At 39.8% G+C, this 21,177-nt stretch overlaps 1 protein-coding gene across 1 annotated transcript in view; it reads right to left on the reverse strand.

Moving 5' to 3' along the window:
* Nucleotides 1–315: 315 nt before the first annotated feature.
* Nucleotides 316–21,177, reverse strand: part of LOC578503 (protein Skeletor, isoforms B/C) — a 21,911-nt gene continuing 1,049 nt past the window's right edge. The window contains exons 2-15 of the mRNA XM_030985510.1: nt 20,450–20,599; nt 16,349–16,421; nt 14,808–14,916; nt 14,068–14,239; nt 12,820–12,895; nt 11,372–11,603; nt 9,386–9,622; nt 8,809–8,947; nt 6,933–7,043; nt 5,261–5,500; nt 4,444–4,637; nt 3,704–3,731; nt 1,816–1,982; nt 316–965 (exon numbers count right to left, since the gene is read on the reverse strand). Of these exons, the coding sequence (XP_030841370.1) occupies nt 780–965; nt 1,816–1,982; nt 3,704–3,731; nt 4,444–4,637; nt 5,261–5,500; nt 6,933–7,043; nt 8,809–8,947; nt 9,386–9,622; nt 11,372–11,603; nt 12,820–12,895; nt 14,068–14,239; nt 14,808–14,916; nt 16,349–16,421; nt 20,450–20,599 (2,114 nt within the window). The 3' untranslated portion in view covers nt 316–779. The remainder of the gene's footprint in view (nt 966–1,815; nt 1,983–3,703; nt 3,732–4,443; nt 4,638–5,260; nt 5,501–6,932; nt 7,044–8,808; nt 8,948–9,385; nt 9,623–11,371; nt 11,604–12,819; nt 12,896–14,067; nt 14,240–14,807; nt 14,917–16,348; nt 16,422–20,449; nt 20,600–21,177) is intronic.

A 21,177-nucleotide genomic window follows, 5' to 3' on the forward strand; every position in this document is an offset into this window, starting at 1 on the left:
ATCAGTGACACCTTTAAAAAAAAATCTTATCATACAACATAGTCAATGTAGCTTTAAAACTTTCTTCGGCCAGATGTTTGGTACATCATAATTTCGATGGATCAACAATTAAATTAAATTAAACTACAGAGAACTAAGCCGAAAATAGAATATCTGGCACAAATATTCACCTCCAGTTGACTTCAGTTTATTCAATTGCGACGATAAGATACCACTATAGGTGTGTAAATGGACTCCTAATATGATAATATGAAGCACCTTTCTTTATTTGTTTTATTCGTTCTATGATGCCAAACCCAGTATATTTTGTCTTTCTTCCTTAGCAAAATGACCATAACTTTTAAATGGGCGTACCTATTAATCTAAAATGTTGATTAATTTTCTCTTTGAGCATCTAGCGCTGCTTAATTATTCAAAAGGGAAATTTATCATCATGGAAAATTGTAGGAAGCAAAGAAATGTGGAAATCGAAATATAACTCTCTTTGGAATGACCTGGAATAGTTTCATTATAAACATATTGGTATAGTTTATTTCTAAGACGGCACTAAGATTTCCAGTGGAACAGACCCGGGACAAAGAAAATGCCTTGGACAATATTTGTTTGGGGAGGGGGAGAGGGTAGTTAGAAAAAAGATGAAATGAAATCCATGAGAATTAATGGTTATGTCACTCTATTCTAATAAAAATTCTAATAAAAACTCTCTCTCTCTCTCTCGAAAGGCGCGTATGTATCTAGAAGAACTGTTAGATCTTACTTAGGGTCATCAAACTGCTAAATCATGCTCTTTGGCGAAGCCACATGCCAAGTCCTGCTAGGTACTGTGAGAGAGAAGCGAAAAGTGACGCTGCAGCAACAACGGGCGGCGACTTTGCGATCGATGGCACACGTCCACCAGGGTTACCGGGACCCTCTTCACCATCAACCACATGGATTTTCCAGCCGAGGAAGCGATGGGTGTAGCACTACGAATTTCAAAAGTTTATGATAACTGGTCATGAGTGAGGAAACACGAAGTGCAAATGAACATAATTACTGCATGATTGGAAGAAGAAAAATATTTAGCTTTGCAGCAACCGATTAAATTATATACCTCCCTACTACTGACACATGCGAGTGGTCTGTTTCTGCAACGTTTCAGAGAGATTAAAAATAATTAGCCATGTGCGTGCAAACGTGACGCAGCTGAGCTATAGTAGACCGCCTATAAAACCCGATGCGGTAACAATTAAACGACATAAATATGCCCAAAGATAAAAAAAATACTTCATATTTCTGTATACCAGACATTACTGAGTATGAGGGGCGATCTTCTTGGCGCCCCTCCTTTTAAAGCCCCTCTGCACTAGTTTGGCATGGAGGGATTAGACCCCCTGCATGGTCACTGGCAGGTGGTTATCTCATCAATCAGCTCTTAACTATTAAACATAAGAAAAAGGGCATCATGGGGGAACAACGGGTACCGCTTAGGCATTGTTGGCTGTATAGAGGCGCAATTAAGGTAGCTATAAATAGTGCAGTGGGGGCTTTAAAAGAGATGGGCTCAAGCGCTATCTAGCAATCCTTACCAAGATCGAGCCATTTCAATACCTGTTCCTCCACTATTTATTTCACTTTCGTTTTCATTATATCATATTTCCTTATTATCCCCCATTCTCCAAACAACAATCCTCCGGTGAGAATCGGAAGGTCGTTAAGTGATATGCGCTATATAAATAACGTTCATTATTATTATTATTATTATTATTAAGTGTATTGCTAAGTATGGAGTTCACGATGTCTTGCATGGCTATCAGCCAGATTCATTACTCTTACGTGATAGTACAAGAGATCAGGGGCGTCCATCGGTACGGTCCACACTAGTACGCCAGGCTCACCGGACTGGCAAACAACAGTCAAGGTGTTCTTGTAGTCTTCGAATGATGTGTAGTCATCGGGGCTTCCAGTCTCATCAGTGCTTTCCCATTGACAAAGTGGGCCCTCTATTTTTTTAAAGAGTCAGCGATGAATTTAACAGAATACGAAGAATAATCGGAGAAGCAATGGGAACATAATGAGACGTATAATGATGAAAATGGTGATGACGACGGTGATGATATTGATAATGATGGTAATGATAACAGTAAACAAATATGCCATGCACTGAGAGGCTCTAGTTGAAATTATGGATCGAGGTGGGAGGAATAGCACTATTTATGTCGCCGTGAAATCCATAATTTCACTAGTGGCTTGAAATAGTGCATGATATATTTGTTTTATTTTTTCAAACCATAATATAATTATAATAATTTCTGTCACCGAGGAATCCACAAATTCAAGACAGAATTAAAGCTGGCGCTATACAAATACTGCAGTAGTATGGTGCAGTTACTGCGACTCACCGTAAATTGCACGGCGTGAGCGCCGTGACACCCCCCGAGTTGCCCGCTAGAGGCATTTGAAATCCTGTTCGCTTGCTGAATGCATGCACAGTAGTGTCTTGGAAGAAAATATCTATGACGTCATCCATGGTATAGTGCCATGGTATAGTGCACTATACCATGGATGACGTCACAGTATAGCATATTTTTCTTTTCGGTAACATCATAGCAATGTTATGTTTGGTCACATGATGCTATGTTTACCAATCACTGAACAGGATTTCATTCAAAAAAAATGTAATGTTAATTGTCATGGTGACGGTGATGGTGACAGTGGGGAAGAAAAGAGAACTCGTCAAAAGAGAAAGCAAAAGTGATCAGGGGGGTGTTTCACAAAGATTCTAAGTTAAACTTAACTCTAAGTTGGACTTAAATGTTATGGAGAGCCATTTGCAGACTTAAAATGAAATATATTCAAAAGCAAAATTCAAGTATTTTAGACTTTTCATTACTTTAACATCAAGAACATGAAATCTCCTATGATAATAGAAAATATAAATTATTTGAATCAACATTTTATGCCTTTTAAAATACCTTTAACAATATATTTTCAATGATGCTAACGGCTTTCCATAATTTTTAAGTCCAACTTAGAGATAAGTTTAACTTAGGATCTTTGTGAAACACCCCCAGAACGAGTAGAAGAAGAAATAAGTAATGGAGAAGAAAATGGGAAAGTTTAAACGAAGAGAAAGAAAATAATGGGGAAAAAAGCATGGGAAGAAGAAAGAGACGGTGGAGTAGGAACGAATAAAAAGAACATGGCACGCCTTTTTAAATACTATGCACCAATCTTACTAACCAGAAACTGTTATGGACAGAGACGTTTAAATATAGGTTAAGGAAATGCCTATATGATAAATTATGGCACATGATTAGAAGAAAAACCACGGACGATTGATCAATCCTAGTATAATGACATTTATAAGAAAATGGACAGTAAAAGACAAAATAGTCTCAGAACAACTAAATTATGAATACGCTTACGAAGTTTTGTAGTCGTTTAAGCATGTGAAAAATTTAGTTGTTCCGATTTATGTTCCTTAAGAATGTATCATATTAAAGCTTACATCTAAAAGTATTCATCAGAGGCCATAAATTCAACCACTCCAACTTTCATTCTTGATTTACGAAAAGCAAAAACAAAACATCAAGTTTACAAGGGGTATGAATAGTTTAGTTGTTAACTGTATATTCATGAATATTCATCAGGTATTGAAATACAAAACATAGACAACAGATCTGTTTGGAAAATCGCTTTTAAACGATCAAGAAAACCTTACCTTCCGGCCCCGCGTAGATTGTGATATTCTGTTAAAGATTAAATAAGAGAAGTGAAAACAATGACAATACTTATATTTGCTTAATCTAATATATCTATTGCTTTTTCTCAATTCGCAATAATTCATGCCAGGAGAATGTTTCATCAAGCCTTAAAATTAATCTTAAATTAATTGGATTGGGTCGTCTGTTCGAAAGGGAAACAGAGATATGAAATCGATCTTAGTTGATGAAACGCCAAAGTAATCAGCTTTTCTCGTTCTTTCCTTCTCCCACCCCACCCCCTCTCTCTCTCTCTCTCTCTCTCTCCCTCTCTCTCTGGTTTTCTCTTTCTTTCTCTATCTATCATCTTCTTGACTGTTCTCGAAAGCATTTTAACAACTTTTTGTTTAAAGACGTCATCTTCGACTCTCCTAACGCATGAGCTCTTTGCTTATGAAGTGATACCACCAGGGTTTCATTACGTAATGTTCATCTTGCGATAGTTTGGCTTATCCTCCAGCAGAGTCATCGGTGATGTAGAAACGCCAAAGTAATCATCTTTTATCGTTCTTTCCCTCTCCCATCCCCACCCTCTCTCTCTCTCTCTCCTCCCCCTCTAGGTTCTCGTTCTTTCTCTATCTATCACTTTCTTGAATGTTCTTGAAAGTATGTAAAGAATTTTTGTTTAAAGACGCCATTCTCGATTCTCCTAACGCATTGGTTCTTTGATTATGAAGTGATACCACCAGGGTTTCATTACCTGCTGTTCATCTTGCGAGAGTTGGGCGTATCCTCCAGCAGAGTCATCGGTGATGTAGAATGGATGATAGTTAGCGTTCACTGACGGTTCATCTCCTCCGCTCACTAAGAAAGTGTAGGTCTTACCGCGACTGAGAGTGAGAACAGGAATAAGCTGGCCGTTGATAAACCAAGCAATGCCCCAGCCAACGGATCCTATACCAAGACAAATATCTTGTTATCATGATGATGTCAACGTTTTTTAAAATATTTATCCAGGTTTATTAGAGTCTTGTCTACATTTTATTGTATTGGTTTCTATATGTTGGATAGGCCTCACCATATCAATATAATGTTATAATAGATAAACAAATATTTCACATAAATACATATTCAAATTGATAGACAAATGAATTAATTGATGAATATAAATAGATACATAAATAAATATAAATAATGATTATAACTATTAAATGAAATAAATAGATATTAATTTTGATGGGATCAACGTTCTTTGTGGTGGTAATAATAGTAGATTTGACGTAGTGGGTCGTGGTAGTGGTTATCTGATGATTGAACACGATAATGTTGATGACGATGATGCATGTGGTGGTGGTGACAATGGAAATGATAACACGAGGTGATAGCAATTATGAATATGACAATTTTTTAGGTGTCTTGTACTGAAGAGAAAACAAATACCAGTCTTAAGATACAGTGTCAAATTAGAGTTCAGATAGTGGAGAGTCCAGTCATGAGGTATAGGGGGGGGGGGGATCTAGCATCCCTTCCCGATTATACCACCAGTTCATAAACTATATCTACTAATTCTGAATTACCGGTGATGTAGTTGTACCCTTGCTGACCTCCTGTCAATCCCATCTCCACCGTGAACGTTGCATCTTCTGTCTCCATGATGCCCTCAATGGTCCAGCCCTCCTCCTCCGAAGGTGTGGTCTCGGAGGGGTTGCTAGGTGTGGTCGTGGTGTCTGAGGGGTTGCTAGGTGCAGTCGTTGTCTCACTTACAGGAGCACACGTCGAGCTTACCTGATTAAAGTCGATCTGGGGGTTCGAGTTACCTGGAAACAATAGCAGGGCGATTAAAAAAAAACAGTTCTTATGACTATTTCGAGAATTATGATTATCATGATATCATTCCAGTGCTCACTTTTGCTTTGTCATGCTTGTAGTGTTGCTAAACACTGAAAACAAACAACAATTAGACAGTGCCACCCTAACGCTGCTACCTTATTATTATCATCGTCATCGAGTAGCGTCCGTTTTCCCCACGCTGTGTGGGTTAGTCGTTTCATCTCCCTTATGGTCCTTCTCTGAATCTTCAGCATCCACCCTGATGATGCTCTTCATCTTCCTTCATAGTGTCTCGATCCTTCCGAGGGGGGGGGGGGGGGGGGTTTCACAAAGACTAAGATCGACTTTAGTTGGACTTAACTATGACAGGCCATTCATGCCACTAGTTGCTCTCACATTTGGTCTCTCAATTGTGATCTTTAGATAATATTTTTTTCTTCAATAATGAACTATCAAAACATGTAAATTCTGTAGATTTGGATCCACGATTTATACGTCCCTTGAGACACCAATGCCAGTAAACGGTGAGAGCAAACAGTGGCATGAACGGCCTGCCATAGTTAAGTCCAACTTAAAGTCGATCTTAGTCTTTGTGAAACATCCCCCCCCCCCTCAGGTTTTATTGCAAGGTCTGCCACAGGGTTTTGAGCCGACAACCTGGATATTCATTGCTGTCTGAAGCTAATGGCTTCTTTCCCTCCTGATATCACCCCTCAGAAGCTGAACTTGGGTCAGATATGCGCGGATGAATATCCTTGGAATTCCTTGCTGTCAGCCTATCCCACTCCTGCCACCATAGGAAGTTTGATATTACAGACGCACTGCATTTCCAATAGGTTATTCCAAAATTAAATGCAGTTCCTGTTGAAATTCACCCGAAACTTTAATCTGCCGTTTGCTTGAATCCCGCCCCCCCCCCTCCCCCACTCCGGGGTCGGAATGACCGCATGCGTGCTACCAAAATGTCCAGTAAAGGGGTACTTTTTACGCACCAAAGTCCGGCTCGTACATACACAAAAAGGACTTTACACACCGGACTTAGGGGGTGTTTTCAAAAGGAGGGAACACGCATATGCGTACCCTAAATAACACTGAGTGGGGGGGGGCGGGGCTTGAATATTGTAGGCATTGATTGGAATCATATGCAAGATCCACACGAACAAGAAGAAGGAGGAATGAATCCTGATTTCAAATGACAAATTCAAGCCTTGGAATATCTATCTCTGTACAGTCATTACTTACCTACCTTCTTAATCTCTCGATCCTCTTCGCCTGGTTTAACTCACCATCATAATATTCATCCTCAGTAGCAATAATTCAAACAACTGATGCCTCCTTTCCTTACTATCATGTTTTTCTTTCACTTTGTATTCATTCTAGACTTTTTTGGATTATACAAAAAATATCTTATTTTATTACCTGGAGAGCGCTGTGAGTGATAGGCGACACGGCCATCAGCATTGATTAACCCTTGAGCCCAGATCATGTACGTAGGTCCGGTTGTTGAGATTGCTTTGTCGTAAGTCGCATCTGAAATAAGGTCAATAATTAGGTACATTATCATGGGTACATGGAAGGAATTAATTCCTTGACATGCCGGAGCGCTGTAATGGCAGCCATTAGGCTAAAGCCGGGGTAATAATCGATGCGCCTCGGAATAGAATTTCTAGGTAGACGGCGCATAGAAATAATTTTTTTATTTTTTTATTAAAGCGGGGGTATCTCAATTAAAGAGCCTACATTATACAGATGTAGTAGCGACTCGTCCTAAACGTGTTAAACCCCATTTTCCCCGATGAGACATCATGAATTTCTTACATTTGTTTTAAATGCTTATAATCGATTTGTAATGTTTTGTCGGAAACATGAATAAATTGAAAAATTGAAATTGAAAATGAAATTGATTAGGTTAAGTAGTGGTCATACGATAACAATTGTGACAGAAACTATCTGAAAGAAGTGGAAAAGTTTGATAATGTAGTACATAATAATTAGTGTATATTGTGAAGTTTTGGAATGAACAAAATGAATTGGGGGGGGGGAATCAAAATTGAAAACTCCTGAAGTTCCCATGCACTGCACAAAGAAATGGGTACACGGAACTACCTACAAGTGTTTGATCGAAACCTTTCAGCCATTGTTTGGATATGTTTTGAATATGAGGTCCTTAGAATAGCCGCCATTTTTAGGGTAAATGTATACGATATTCATTAATGAAAAGGCTCACAAATTATGTTTTATCTTTACCAGAACTCAACCCTCTCTTCCATGAATCTATCCCGGGCGTAGTGTGGGTCAACCGGACACAAAAACGAAATGTTAAACGTCCCGTTAGTCATTACCCATTGCCCTAACAGGATACAAGACCACTAATGTTAGGACTTAAGGAAAACGGCAGTATTCATAGGGGTTCCGAGGCAGTCAACCTCCCCAGATCTTCCCAAGTCATTTCAGGATGAATTGAATATGTTTATCTACTCTAAGCTTCCCGTAAGTGAGTGATGTTGGGGGCCATTAGGGGGTGCAGGGTGTTCGACCCCTAATTTGCCAAGCATTCCCCTCAAAATTTTAACATTTACATCGGGGGGGGGGGGGGGGTGGGAGGTTTGTCACAGATTAAGATATCTAAGCCCTCAGCAAATTATGTACCGTCCTATAATTATATGCCCGTAATTACCCACTCCAATTTGCTCACAGCATCATGCTTCCTTCCCAGGTGTTTGTGTTGTTGAAGCATTTTATTTACCTCATTCTTTTTACTCCAATTGCCAGAACGCAAATTACAATTTGGTTTTATAGTTTCATGCGGAGTCGTTTATCAACTATATGTAGGCCTATTCAAATTTATGAATGCTTCCTTCCCAGGTGTTTGTGGTGTTTATGCATTTCATTCACCTGTTATTATTCTTTGTACTCAAATTGTTAGAATACAAAATGCATTTTGGTTTTATAGTTTCATTCAATAAGTAAGTCAATAAAAGAGTATGTTCTGCACAATAAAAACAATGTGTGTCCCTATTGTACAATGTAATGTGTCCCCTCATTTTGTAATAGTTAATTTACCCATTCACATAATGGCACTACCTGCCCAATGAAGCCAGTGGCCCGTGACCCCTGAGCACTCAACACCGTGTGGGAGTCAGTTTGTGGTCAACTTCTTTTATGAGACAAATCCAAGCAAACGTTTCCATATGCAACCAGAGGGCGTCATACTTTATGAACCGAAAAGCAATTTAATTGTCCATAAATTGACAGGTTCCATATCTCACATAGGAGATCTGATCTCATGACTTACCAGTAGCTGCCAATGGTCTTCGATAAACTATATGGGTCATTCCATTATCAATCGATGATTCGACTAGCGTGACGTCATTGTTGGCCGAATTCGATGAGATGACGTCGGGGCACGCTCCACCGCCATTTTGAGGTGAGCACTATATAAGACAGAGAGTAATGATAGAGATAGCAGTTGTAAAATCAAGGTGTTGAAACATCTCAAGTGTTTAGGGTTGCAAAGCAGTACGTGCATAGTACTACAGATACATATCATATGGGAATGTTTTTAGAATTATAGTTTAAGTGATTTAACATTGAAATATATATATAAAATACAAATTAAAATCAGATAGGATTTCTTTTTTAGGAAATCATATTTTTTTAGGATGCAGTGGAGGGAAGATTTTATGGAGACTCGGAAGCCTAGGAGCTGACGTAACCGGTGGCATGGACATTCGTCCCATCAACCCGCCCCCAACACCCCCCCCCCCCCAACCCGCCCCCCCCCCCCCCCCCCTCCGTTTATAGCAATACATGCACCTGAATATGCATGATAAGCACTGTAAACATGGTATGGACTGCAGAGGAAAGCTTACTTGAGCCCTGGAGCCGAGGTGGTAATCAACGGCCTGTGCGACTCCGTTGTCGTCGACGAAGGTGACCACGACGTCGCCACCCGGCATCAGCGTGCTCGTGGGAGATCCACTCACGCCGAATGCGGTGTACTTCCCGGCTTCGCTGGGTGTACTGTGACGGATAACGATGTCGGTTCCGTCAATATACCAACAGACTTGAAGCTCACCCACGAACAGCGTTTCGCAATTGCAGAACTCCTGAAAATAGGACATATAGCAAGTATTCGCTGTCAAAATCCCAATCCATAAATGAGCTATACATTTTGTTTCTTTTGCTGTAGGCATGTGGCGAAGCTTCTGGGGGCTCGCATGGGAGATCATGGTCTTCCATCAAAATAATGGCAAAAATAAAGAAGAAGAAAGAGAGGGGAGGGGGGGGGGGAGGGAGTGAACAAGGGGAGTAAATGGGAGGACATGGCCTTCTATCAAAATAATGGCAAAAATATACACTGTTGGTCATAATGGTGGAATATTTATTTTTACCCCAGTTTAGGGAAGGATTTAAAAAAATTATTTATTTCTAATAGATCAAGATAATGGCATACATTCTCAGATTCTATTGAATATTAATTTGCGAGTCTTTGTTTTGCGTGACTGCTTAATCATATGTGTGCTACTATGCCAATCAGCTAAGGGACCTACGTCCTTAAGTCATAATTGACAGTAATGAGGATTAATGCCTCACAAAAGGGCACTAATATATAGCTGATCGACACGATTTTTATCCTGGGGCCTCACAGTAACGAGGCCATTGCTTAGCCCCTGAATCATGAATGTACGCAGTGTTTGCTAGGGTACGCGGCCCCTTCCACAAATCCCCCAAAACGAAAAAAATGCAATAAATTGTCAAAAATTCATTGCATTTTCCCCGGCCCCCAACAGGAAAATTTCCTCTGTAGGGCCATGCATTATGGTTCAAGGCATGGCCACACAGAGAATTTTTTCCTGTTGGGGGCCGGGGAAAAATGCAATGAATTTTTGACAATTTATTGCATTTTTTTCGTTATGGGGGATTTGTGGAAGGGGCCGCGTACCCTAGCAAACACTGCGTACAGTCATAATTCAGGGGCTAAGCAATGGCCTCGTTACTGTGAGGCCCCAGGATAAAAATCGTGTCGATCAGCTATATTAGTGCCATTTTGTGAGGCATTAATCCTCATTACTGTTAATTATGATTTAAGGACGTAGGTTCCCTAGCTGATTAGCATAGTAGCACACATATGATTAAGCAGTCACGCAAAACAAACACTCGCAAATTAATATTCAATAGAATCTGAGAATGTATGCCATTATCTTGATCTATTAGAAATAAATAATTTTTTTAAATCCTTCCCTAAACTGGGGTAAAAATAAATATTCCACCATTATGACCAACAGTGTAGAAGAAGAAAGAGAGGAGGGGGGAATGAAAAAGAAAAGGAGAGAGGGAACCGCAACCGGAAAAGTAATACCAATGCCACTGCCACCCTCCCCCCCCCCCCCCCCCCCCCCATGAGGCCAGTAAATCTGTGCCACTGGCTGAATGGATCTAAGTTCATTATGAAATTCAAGTAACTATCATCATTCCTAACAAAATAATGAAAGGGGCCTACCTCTAAAACAAAAACTCAAGGGAAATGGTGCATGGCAACCAAGAGGAGGATAAGTGAAAGAAAAGGGACAACACTGATCATGGAAGTATATCTTAAATGCTCCTTCTGGTTTGTTTCTCAATGATTAATTTCATTTCAGATCAATCCTCGTTGGATAGGGTTATGATCGAGGTGCCTTGACATATGCTCCGCGATTTATTTCTTCAAGGTAAGGGCTAGGCTTAGATTAGGGTAAGGTATGATGTTCGGCCTAGAGTTTAAGTTGAGAATTCGGGTGTTGTAGGATATTGAGCAATTATCCTTGAAACAATTGCTGCACGACCGATTTTGACGGCACGCTGAATCTACGTCTTACCATCGAGGGAGTCGTTCTGGCTGTCGTCGTCATACTCGATGTCGTTGTAGTAAGTGTCGGCAGCGGCAAGGGTGGAATGTTGAGAACATTGAGCCCAGGAATGTCGACATGGCCGAAGTCCTCTGTGAATAGGACGCACCACAGTCCGATATGGCCAATGTCGGCTACAGTGATATTGTCAAGGAGAGTCACGGTGACGTTTACTCCAGAGTAACTTTTGATTATCTGTAAACTAAGGGTATATAATTATGATTAATTTACCACTGATATGTTGTGTTTGCTTTTGATAACTGCATCATAATACAAACAAATGGCCTACAAATGATTATAATGATGATGATGATGATGATAATGATGGTAGTTAGTCTAGTAACAATAAGTAGATGTAGTAGCGTTATCACAGGCGGTGCGCCGAGGGGGGGGGGGGCACATAGCCCCCCCCCCCATTTTTTTTGGTTCAGGTACCCTATAAGTGCCCCGTTTTACGTACGAAATATGCCTCCTTTTACTCAAGATAAGTGTTCCTCTTTTCAAATAATTTCCACTTTCCCCTCTTTTAAGTTTTAGTTTTGTTACAAAATGAACGAAAAAAACTTATTTTGTAACAAATGTGGCAGTGCGTGCAGTATGAACACAACTTCTTATCAAGGTTAGTAATTAGTCCCCTCTCCTCCAAGCATCAACTGTTCACTGACCGTGCATTCCGCGGACACAAAACTATATGCACGGACTATAATTTCGTAAACAGAATGAAAATGAGCTCGGTACGTAATGTATTCCGTCCACAAAAGAAAAACATTTTGTAATACAGAATGAATTCGGTACAAAGCCATTTTGTAACAAAATGAATTCGGTAAAAGTCATTCTGTAACAAAATGAATTCGGTACAAATCATTTTGTAGCAAAATGAATTCGGTAAAATGATTTTGTAACAAAATGAATTCGGTAAAAATCATTTTGTAACAAAATGAATTCGGTAAAAAAAATTGTAACAAAATGAATTCGGTACAAATCATTTTGTAACAAAATTTATTTTGTTACAAAAAATTTTAACAAAATAAAATTTTGTTACAAAATATTTTTTTTTAGTTCATTTTGTGGACGAAATTAATTCGGTACAAATTTTGTAACAAAATGAGGTGACTTTATACCGAAAAACTAGGGTAACACTTGGCGCCCCATACGTACAATCGCTTTCCTCTATTCGTATTTTGTTTTCCTTTCGCCTATTTTGATCTTGGAACCAAAAATAACAAAGATAACAAGGCAACGAAGTAAAATAACAAAACAAGAAATCATCATGTAATTCCTGCGTATCACAAAAAGAAAACCGAATTTAGTAAAAGGTTCTCCTCATTAGCTCACGGTTTAAAACATAGATGATTTAAATCATTAAATAAATCTTGGCCCATATGCCATTTTGTCATAGAATAATGATAATATCTTACCTTCCCGTTTCATCTGGTATTTTGTAATCCCCATCATTGTTTGGTGTGTCACCTGGCCCCACCCAGAAGTAAGCGTCTGCAAAATTCAGGATTTATTCAATTATTTGCAAATGAAATTTAAAAGGAGTTTACTGCAAGTCAAGAGTTAGGTCCTACCCAGTAAGTACGCTTCTGCAAAATATTGTTTGCTGTATGCACTGGACTCTACAGGTTTCTTGTAACACCTAATATAACTAATATTTTCTGCGTTCAACCAATTGCACCGGAGGAATTTCTAACTCAACCATATATCACACCTCAGGCCTACACTTTAATTTAAGCCTAAGCTTAAAACTTATCAATCAAAACCCAATCACTAATCGTATACCTTGACGAAACAAGGCCCGAAGCAAACATTCTGGACTCAGTAAACAATAACAATCTATCAACCATTCGATTAACAACTCGGAAAACCAACACATATATCAATTAATATCTTTCGTTAATATCGTTCTCACTCAGGAATGCGGCTGTCCTTGTCTCATTACCCTCTTTTCTTACCCAACTAAAATCAAACTTTTAAACTATGAACACATGTAACAAACATCAACAGGTGATGTTTGGCTATAAATATAATTGAATATATAATCTGAATATTAGGAGATTGATTTGTATTTTCCCTCATTGTAATTGTTTCTATCACACATCTCAAACTGACCGTTTAGTTTTATTCTTCAAATCTTTCTGAAATGCAACATGATAGCTATTATTCAATTCCAATTTCTGCTTTTACTTTTCTTTTTTGCTTTATTTAGACAGACATGCCAGTGGCACCCGAAAGAAGATATTGCAATTTATCGGGCTTAAGATTGTGCATTGTCATCAATAAGTTGTTATTTGTGTCTGTTTTTAATCTGATTATGTATAATATTTTAGGCATTCAATGCCGCATTTCGTGGAGTCGGAAGAAAAGACTTACGGGTCATAGGAATTTCACATTCCTTTTTTTCTTCCAGGCAACTTCGGGAGTGCAGCAGGGGAAGCCAATTTTATTCTTTCATACTGTGTATCCTATGTTGCCATTCTTTTGTACCTTCTATTGTATATTGGACATGCCAAAGAAATAATAATAATAATAATAAAACTAACTAAATCGAATTATTGGCCAACCCGTCAGTATCAGTATTTTAGTAAAGTACTCATAAGATCAATATATCGACTTTGTACTGAGGTGCAGCAAGACATTTATAGAATTATATGGTATCTTACCCGGACCGAGTCCATCGTAGTTCAAGTTTTCAAATCTTATTTTCTTGGGGTCGAGTACCACCACAGCGGTGGCCGATGTTCCATGGACGCGTGGGGAGAATCCAAGAGCTCCAAGGTCGTAAGGGGAAGGTGGGACAAAAGCCGATGGAAATGAAACATGCCCAAAGTCGACCTGCAAACGAACGGAAAATATTAGAATTGTCATCATAATGTAGCTTGTTCAGACCTAAGAAGTTGTGCTAATTATTTCTCTGATTTCTCCACTGCTAATAGACGGTTAGACAGTTTTCTCTAGGAAAATGATCTAATGAAGACCAAAAAAAAAACTTCAGCTATGCATTTTCAATTTCATGCATTATTAAATCTTGCAGGAGGGGCAGAGGGAGAGGGGGAGTGAGTGGAGGGAGTGGAGGGAAAGGGAGTGGAAGAGAGAGGGGGAGGGGAGTGAAGAGGAGGGGAGAGAGAGAGGCGAGGTAGAACGGGAACAGAGGGAAGAATAGGGGAGGGGAGGGAAGGGAGGGGAAGAGTGAGGAGAAGGGGAGGGAAGAGGAGGGGACAGAGGGAGGGGGGGGGTGATGTAGAACGCGAACAGAGGGGAGGCGAGGGTAGGGATTTAATATACACAATGTTGGGCTACGCGCGTACATAGGCCCTATACAGTACTTAGAATAACAAACAAAAACACTTGCAGAGTTATCATAATACTTATTCTGATACTAAGGAGATACATAGATAATTACCCCGAATTGTCGACACCAGACCGAGATCCAGGCGAGGTTTGAGACAGTTTTCGACGACGGTAGAGTTACCGTGATATCGACGTTGGAGTAAGAGCCCAGTTTTTCCTCGCTTAAATGAAACAAGAACCATAATTTATGGAGGTTTGATCTAGTGGATACGTTACCGGACAGTGGATCACATGGTTTGTGATTCGAGTCCCACCGCGACACTAATGTCCTTTGGCAAGACATTAATCTACATTATTTTGCCACGCCATGTGAGGTAAATTGATACCTGGCACGAATTCATTCCATGAATATAATACCACAATGACAAGCATGCTAAAAACGGGGTAATGATTGTGGAGTTAATGCCTGGATTACATTTGCCCCGGGCGCCGTACGATAAATTAGTCTACGATTTTTCGTAGACATCGTAGGAGGCTACGGGCTACGATGTTTGTGTTTACATTATCTACGAGCATCGTGCCATTTATTGTATTGGCCCTCGGGGGCAGGCCGGGGCAAATCCGTACAGAGGCTGCTCGGAGATTGTACGGAAATCGTGCAATTTGCATGCAGTAGCCGTGCAGTCTCCGTAGCCTCCGCACGGAAATCGTACGGAGCCCGTGCAGCTTCCGTGCAAAGGTTGCGCGGAGAAGGCGCGGTGACCGTACAGCAACCTTGCGATAGCTGTGCAATTGCCGTGCGAATGCCCCATGCGTCTACAATCTCCGTACGATTTTCTTTGTCCCCATGTTCACCGAAAAATCGTACGTTTGCTGCACAATCAGTGCGAGGCCTCCGGGCGATGCCCGTGCGGGGATTGTGCAATGCCACCTACGACATGTATACGGGCTACGGGCTTACGATTATTTCAAATTTGTTTTACTTCTCGCGAAACAAAATCGTAAAGGCTGCGGAGCCCGTGAATCCGTACGAAAATCTCACGGCCGCCTCCTGCCTCCGCACAAAGGCCGAACGGAAAAGGGGATACGAGCAGGATACCGGCAACGTAGACTAATCGCAGGCCAAATGTAATCCAGGCATAAGTGACTAAAAGGAAACATTACAATTAGCTTTAAACAAATTGACTTTATACAGTAGGTTTGCGGGTGCACCATGTGAGAGTGAGAGAGAGAGAGAGAGAGAGGATGGAGAGCTAGATTAGAAAGGATACTTAAGTTATGATATTAAGGGAGATATTTAAAAGAAAGAGAAAGGAGGGAAACAGTGCAAAATATGGACAGAGAATTACAATGACTAAAAGACAAATACACATGTACGAACGATCACAAAGTCTTTCGAGAAATCACCACAAAGCCAGTTCAATATATACCCCATATAAATCATATTCGCATTACTTATACGTCACTGTGACGTTCGCACATTTCAATTAAGGATGGACAAGGCTTTTAAACTTGCCCTAGGTTGATTTTACGGTGTTGTTTATTATAATGTTCGCGCATTTCCGAAGGTGGCCGACGAGGGCATTGAAACTTTCTAAGGTTGATTTTTTGAAAGTCTTTAAAATCTTGTTTCTATCAAACATAAATTCTTACGTTCCATCCTCTTTTGGAATGATGAAGCCATCGCCGGATGGTGAGCCCGTCTCTCCTCCATATAGGAACGCATCTATTGATGAGCATAAGAAGAGATGGAGAACACAAATGTGAGACATAGAAATTAATGAGCGTTGTTATCATCAAAGTAGTAGTTTTAGTAGTAGTAGTAGTAGTAGTAGTAGTAGTAGTAGTAGTAGAAGTAGTAGTAGTAGTAGTAGTAGTAGTAGTAGTAGTAGAAGTAGTAGTAGTAGTAGTAGTAGTAGTAGTAGTAGAAGTAGTAGTAGTAGTAGTAGTAGTAGTAGTAGTAGTAGTAGTAGAAGTAGTAGTAGTAGTAGTAGTAGTAGTATTAGTAGTAGTATTAATAGTAGCAGTTTAGAGGGGGAGGAAAACAATTTCGCATTACCACCCGAGTCTTAAACGTTACAAGCAGGCCCAGCGGAACGTTTTTCGAAGTGGGGGGGGGGGGGCTAAAGTATTTACGACCAGAAAGAGCGTAGCTAGCGAAGCGAGTGGAGCGTAAATTGGCGTGGGGTCCATGGGCATTACGGTCAGATGAGCATTCAGGGGCCCGCCTTAGGGCCCCTACTGGGGTTCAGGGGGCGAAGCTGCCAGAAGCACAGGGGTTTTAGCCATTAAATTACGGTCAGATGAGCATCCAGGGGCCCGCCTCAGGGTCCTTGGTGGGGTACAGGGGCAAAGCCCCCGGAAGCTCATGGGTTTTAGGTATTTAATTTCCTTCATATGAGTATCCAGGGGGCGGAGCCCCCGCAAGCTCAGGGGTTGTATATATTTAATAACGGTCAGATGAGCATTTTTTGATACCTCATTTGAGACACTGGCAAGTCACTATTCTTCTTTTTTCTTTAACATATTTTATTTCAAGTGTGTGGGTGTGTGATGGTTGGGGGGGGGGGCTCGAGGACCGCGGAGCCCCGCCGTTTCGCGGGCTCTCACACTTAGGCCTTTTAATAACTATATTTGTTGGCTTACTGTAATTTTAGGAATTTGTCATTTCCAACAAACGTATACAAAAGTATAATTTACAAAAAAAATGAGAACAAATACCGGAAAATCATGTCATTTCAGCAACATTATTTTGTTAATCACTGGTATCGAATTAGAAATGAACCACGTTTGAATTTTATTGGGGGGGAACTGTCCTCAAGCCCCCCCCCCCCCCATCAGTACGCCAGTGAGTAGTAGTAGTAGTAATAGCAGCAGCAGTAGTAGTAGTAGTAGTAGTAGTAGTAGTAGTAGTAGTAGCCGTAGTAGTAGTAGTGGTAATAATAGTAGTAGTAGTAGTAGTAGTAGTAGTAGTAGTAGTAGTAGTAGTAGTAGTAGTAGTAAAAGATGGACGCATTTATTACGTTTAATAACGTTTCTTGGTATTGGTATTGGTATTGGTATTGGTATTGTTTTTCTTGCAACAACGCAATTTCCTCTCTAAACTATTAGGTAAAGCCATTGTACCCCCCTACCCTGAAAAATGATGAACATATTGAATAGATGAATAAATAGAAAAAATATGTTAAACATGGCTTTAGGATGAACATATACAATGATGAATATATTAAAAAGACAAACATATTGGAAAGATGCAGTAGGCGAGAAAAATGAAAATCTTTTGAATTTTGAAATAAGCTCATTTTAAGCCTGACTTGACAGATACCACTGATTTGCACGCATGAGTTAAATAAAAACCACATGCACAGTCCCTTTATCATTATTCGTTTATGCACAAGCAGTGCACTCCATGATACACAGGTGGAAGTATGCTTTGAAAATGGAAGCAAAGACATTTTATGTACCACCTCCATCGCTACATAAGAGTGATTATTTCAAAATGTACAAAGTGGGGCCTCTTCATGTTTTGAAGATCTGCGGATATTCGGGGTCATTTGGGACATGTCCTATTAACCATGAACTGGTCTATTATCATCTGTTTGATTTTGTTATTGAAAACAAGATCAAACACATCATCATAATCTACAGGGTGCAACCAAAAATTACTTATCAAGAATTGAAACTTCTTTCGGGAAGCCTAACAATAAAAGCTGTTTTTTATATTCGAAAAGCATTGTACGGACGATGAACAAATAAGAATGATAATACAACGTCGTTAAGCGTGAGGCCGTTCACTTCCATCTTTCCCCGCCAAATAATCCGAACAAAAGAATCAACTGAGGGAATCAACTATTAAACGAATTTATCATGAGTCCTTGACAAAATATTTAATACTGATTGTCATAGTAATATTGAAGAGCAGCAGAGGCGAACTATTATCGCTACAATTCAGAAATCGTTGCTTTTCCCTCAAAATTACCATGATATATCAAGCTACATAGAACTATATGTGAGCAATAATTTCTTTTTTGCCCCCTGAAATTTGAACATCGCGCCGACCGACATTTAGCTCAGACATTTTTTTTAAACCCAAGGTGCCCCTACTGTTAAGTAGGCCTACTCCTTTATTATTCTTATAATTTCCCCTTTCACTTATTTTCCCCCTTTCTCTTAATAAAAAGAACCAATATAAAATAAAAATTATAAGAGTTTGAGCGGCTAAACAGGTTTCCCAGTATAATGTAAGCCAGTGGAGCAGTGGGTAGGCGAGGAACAATACCCAGACTTTCACAAGCACGAAAAGTGCCCCTTTCTAAACAATGTTTTTTCCTTTCCAATTCTAACTATAAGTGCCCTTTTTCTAGAAAGAGCCCTTTTTATTAAACACCACTTTTAAACTGAATAGAGTATAACGTGTCTTTCCTTTCTGCTAAAAAAGAAGCATCTCTCAACCTACAAAAGTATTATCCCTACCCTCATGACCTTTTGAAACGTAACAGAGCGAAGGTATAAGCTTCGTAATGTACATGCTCTTACTAATATAGGGAGTATAGATAGTATAATGGTATAGACAGCAGGGGCGGCGATTCCTTTTTATGGCCGGGGGGGGGCAAAATGCGAGGGATGAGGGAGCAGTGGCGGAATGAGCAAACAATCTTCATCAACCCCACTCTTACATGTTACATGCAGGCACGGTGGAACGTTTTTCAAAGTGGGGGGGGGGGGAGGGGGTGTGAGGCTAAAGTATTTACTATCAGGTAGAGCAAAGCGAGCGAAGCAAGTGGAGCGTAAATTGGCCCAGGGGCAAATCCGAGGCGGGGGTCAAGGGACGTTGCCCCGTGAAGCTCAGGGGTTTCAGGCATTTATTAGCGGTCAGAATGTTGAAAGATAAATATATTTATTCAGAGATGAATATAGATACAAGAGATAAATATAAACCCTTTTGGCTTGCCATAAGTACCCGAGAAAAATGAAAATCTGATTTTCACGCATGAGTTAAATAAAAACCACAGGCACAGTCCCTACTAAGTAAATATGTCAAAAAAAATGTTGCGGTTCAGAAATTAGGAGTAGTTGCTCTGGGGGAAGTTACTTTTTAGTTGTGATTAGAATAAGGATTTTACAGTACATACACCGTTTTCAGTTTTCAAGTGTGTAAAAGTGCACGTTAATAATTGTATACTGAACTTTTTTCTCCCAATTATCAATATCATCATAAGCATTATCATCACCTTCCTATTTTCTAGTTATATTCATTATCATCATGATTGTCACCACTACCATTATCATCGTTATCGTCATCACCACCACAATCACCACCATCACCATCACCATCACCAACACCATCATTATTACCTTCATCAACATTATTATCATCACCATCATCATCATTACCATCTTCATCACCATCATCATCATCAACATTATCACCATCATCACCATCATAATCATCATCACCATCAACATCATCACCATCATCATCACCATCATCATCATAACCATCATCATCATTACCATCTTCATCTCCATCATCATCACCACCAAAACCATCTTCATCATCATCATCATCCCCATCATCATAAGCAGCATCATCATCATCGTAATCACCAGCGAAACCGTCACCACCATCATCATCATCATCACCATCATCATCATCACCATCATCATCACCACCATCACCATCATCATCTCCATCCTCATCACCATCACCATCATCACAGCCATCATCATCATCATCTTCAAGGCCTCATTTACCTGGTGCAGTCCCGTCGTATGAGAATCCAATGATTCTCAAAGTCCTATCGTCCTCTGCATAAACCGTCCCCTGAACACTGTGAGCGTAAGAACTAAGTGACCCTACCAGTTTCCCGTGATAAGCTGGTTGAGCATCGGCGTGGGAAGCCACTAGGGGGGGGGGGGGAGAAAACGGGTGAATAAAATTAAAAAGCAAATCGATGAATACTGAATTTGAATTTATTAAGTCAACTGTTATCATGCAACAGAAAAAATATTTTTTCATAGGTTGAACAATACACAGCAGAATTAAACATAACAAAAATATGTAAAGAAGTGTGCAATGACCAATATACATTATGCGATCACAAAACAGAAAAAAAAAAACACCAAGGAAGATTTAAGAAAGTTACAGAAACCAATGTGTGTCATAAAATAGTACAAGAACAGGAAATTCCTCACGTTAACTAATTTAAAGCCTTCTTATAATATGTGTATCAACGGAGTTCATGTTTGACTCAGACCAGACCCCCCCCCCCCCCCCATATTAATGCACATGTGTGTAATCTATGTAATAAATTGATTAATTGATATATAATTGATTAAAATGTCTGAATATTCGTTCAAATGCATCTTTTTTTCTTGTATGCAAATCTCATAAATGTGTTCTTGCTACATAAATCATGTCTGATATAAATTGTATCGTTGGCTTAATAGCATCGCCTCTATTATTATCCTTATCAAAATAT

This window comes from Strongylocentrotus purpuratus, unplaced genomic scaffold (genome assembly GCF_000002235.5).
Source record: "Strongylocentrotus purpuratus isolate Spur 01 unplaced genomic scaffold, Spur_5.0 spur5_scaffold_15, whole genome shotgun sequence".
NCBI lineage: Eukaryota > Metazoa > Echinodermata > Echinoidea > Camarodonta > Strongylocentrotidae > Strongylocentrotus > Strongylocentrotus purpuratus.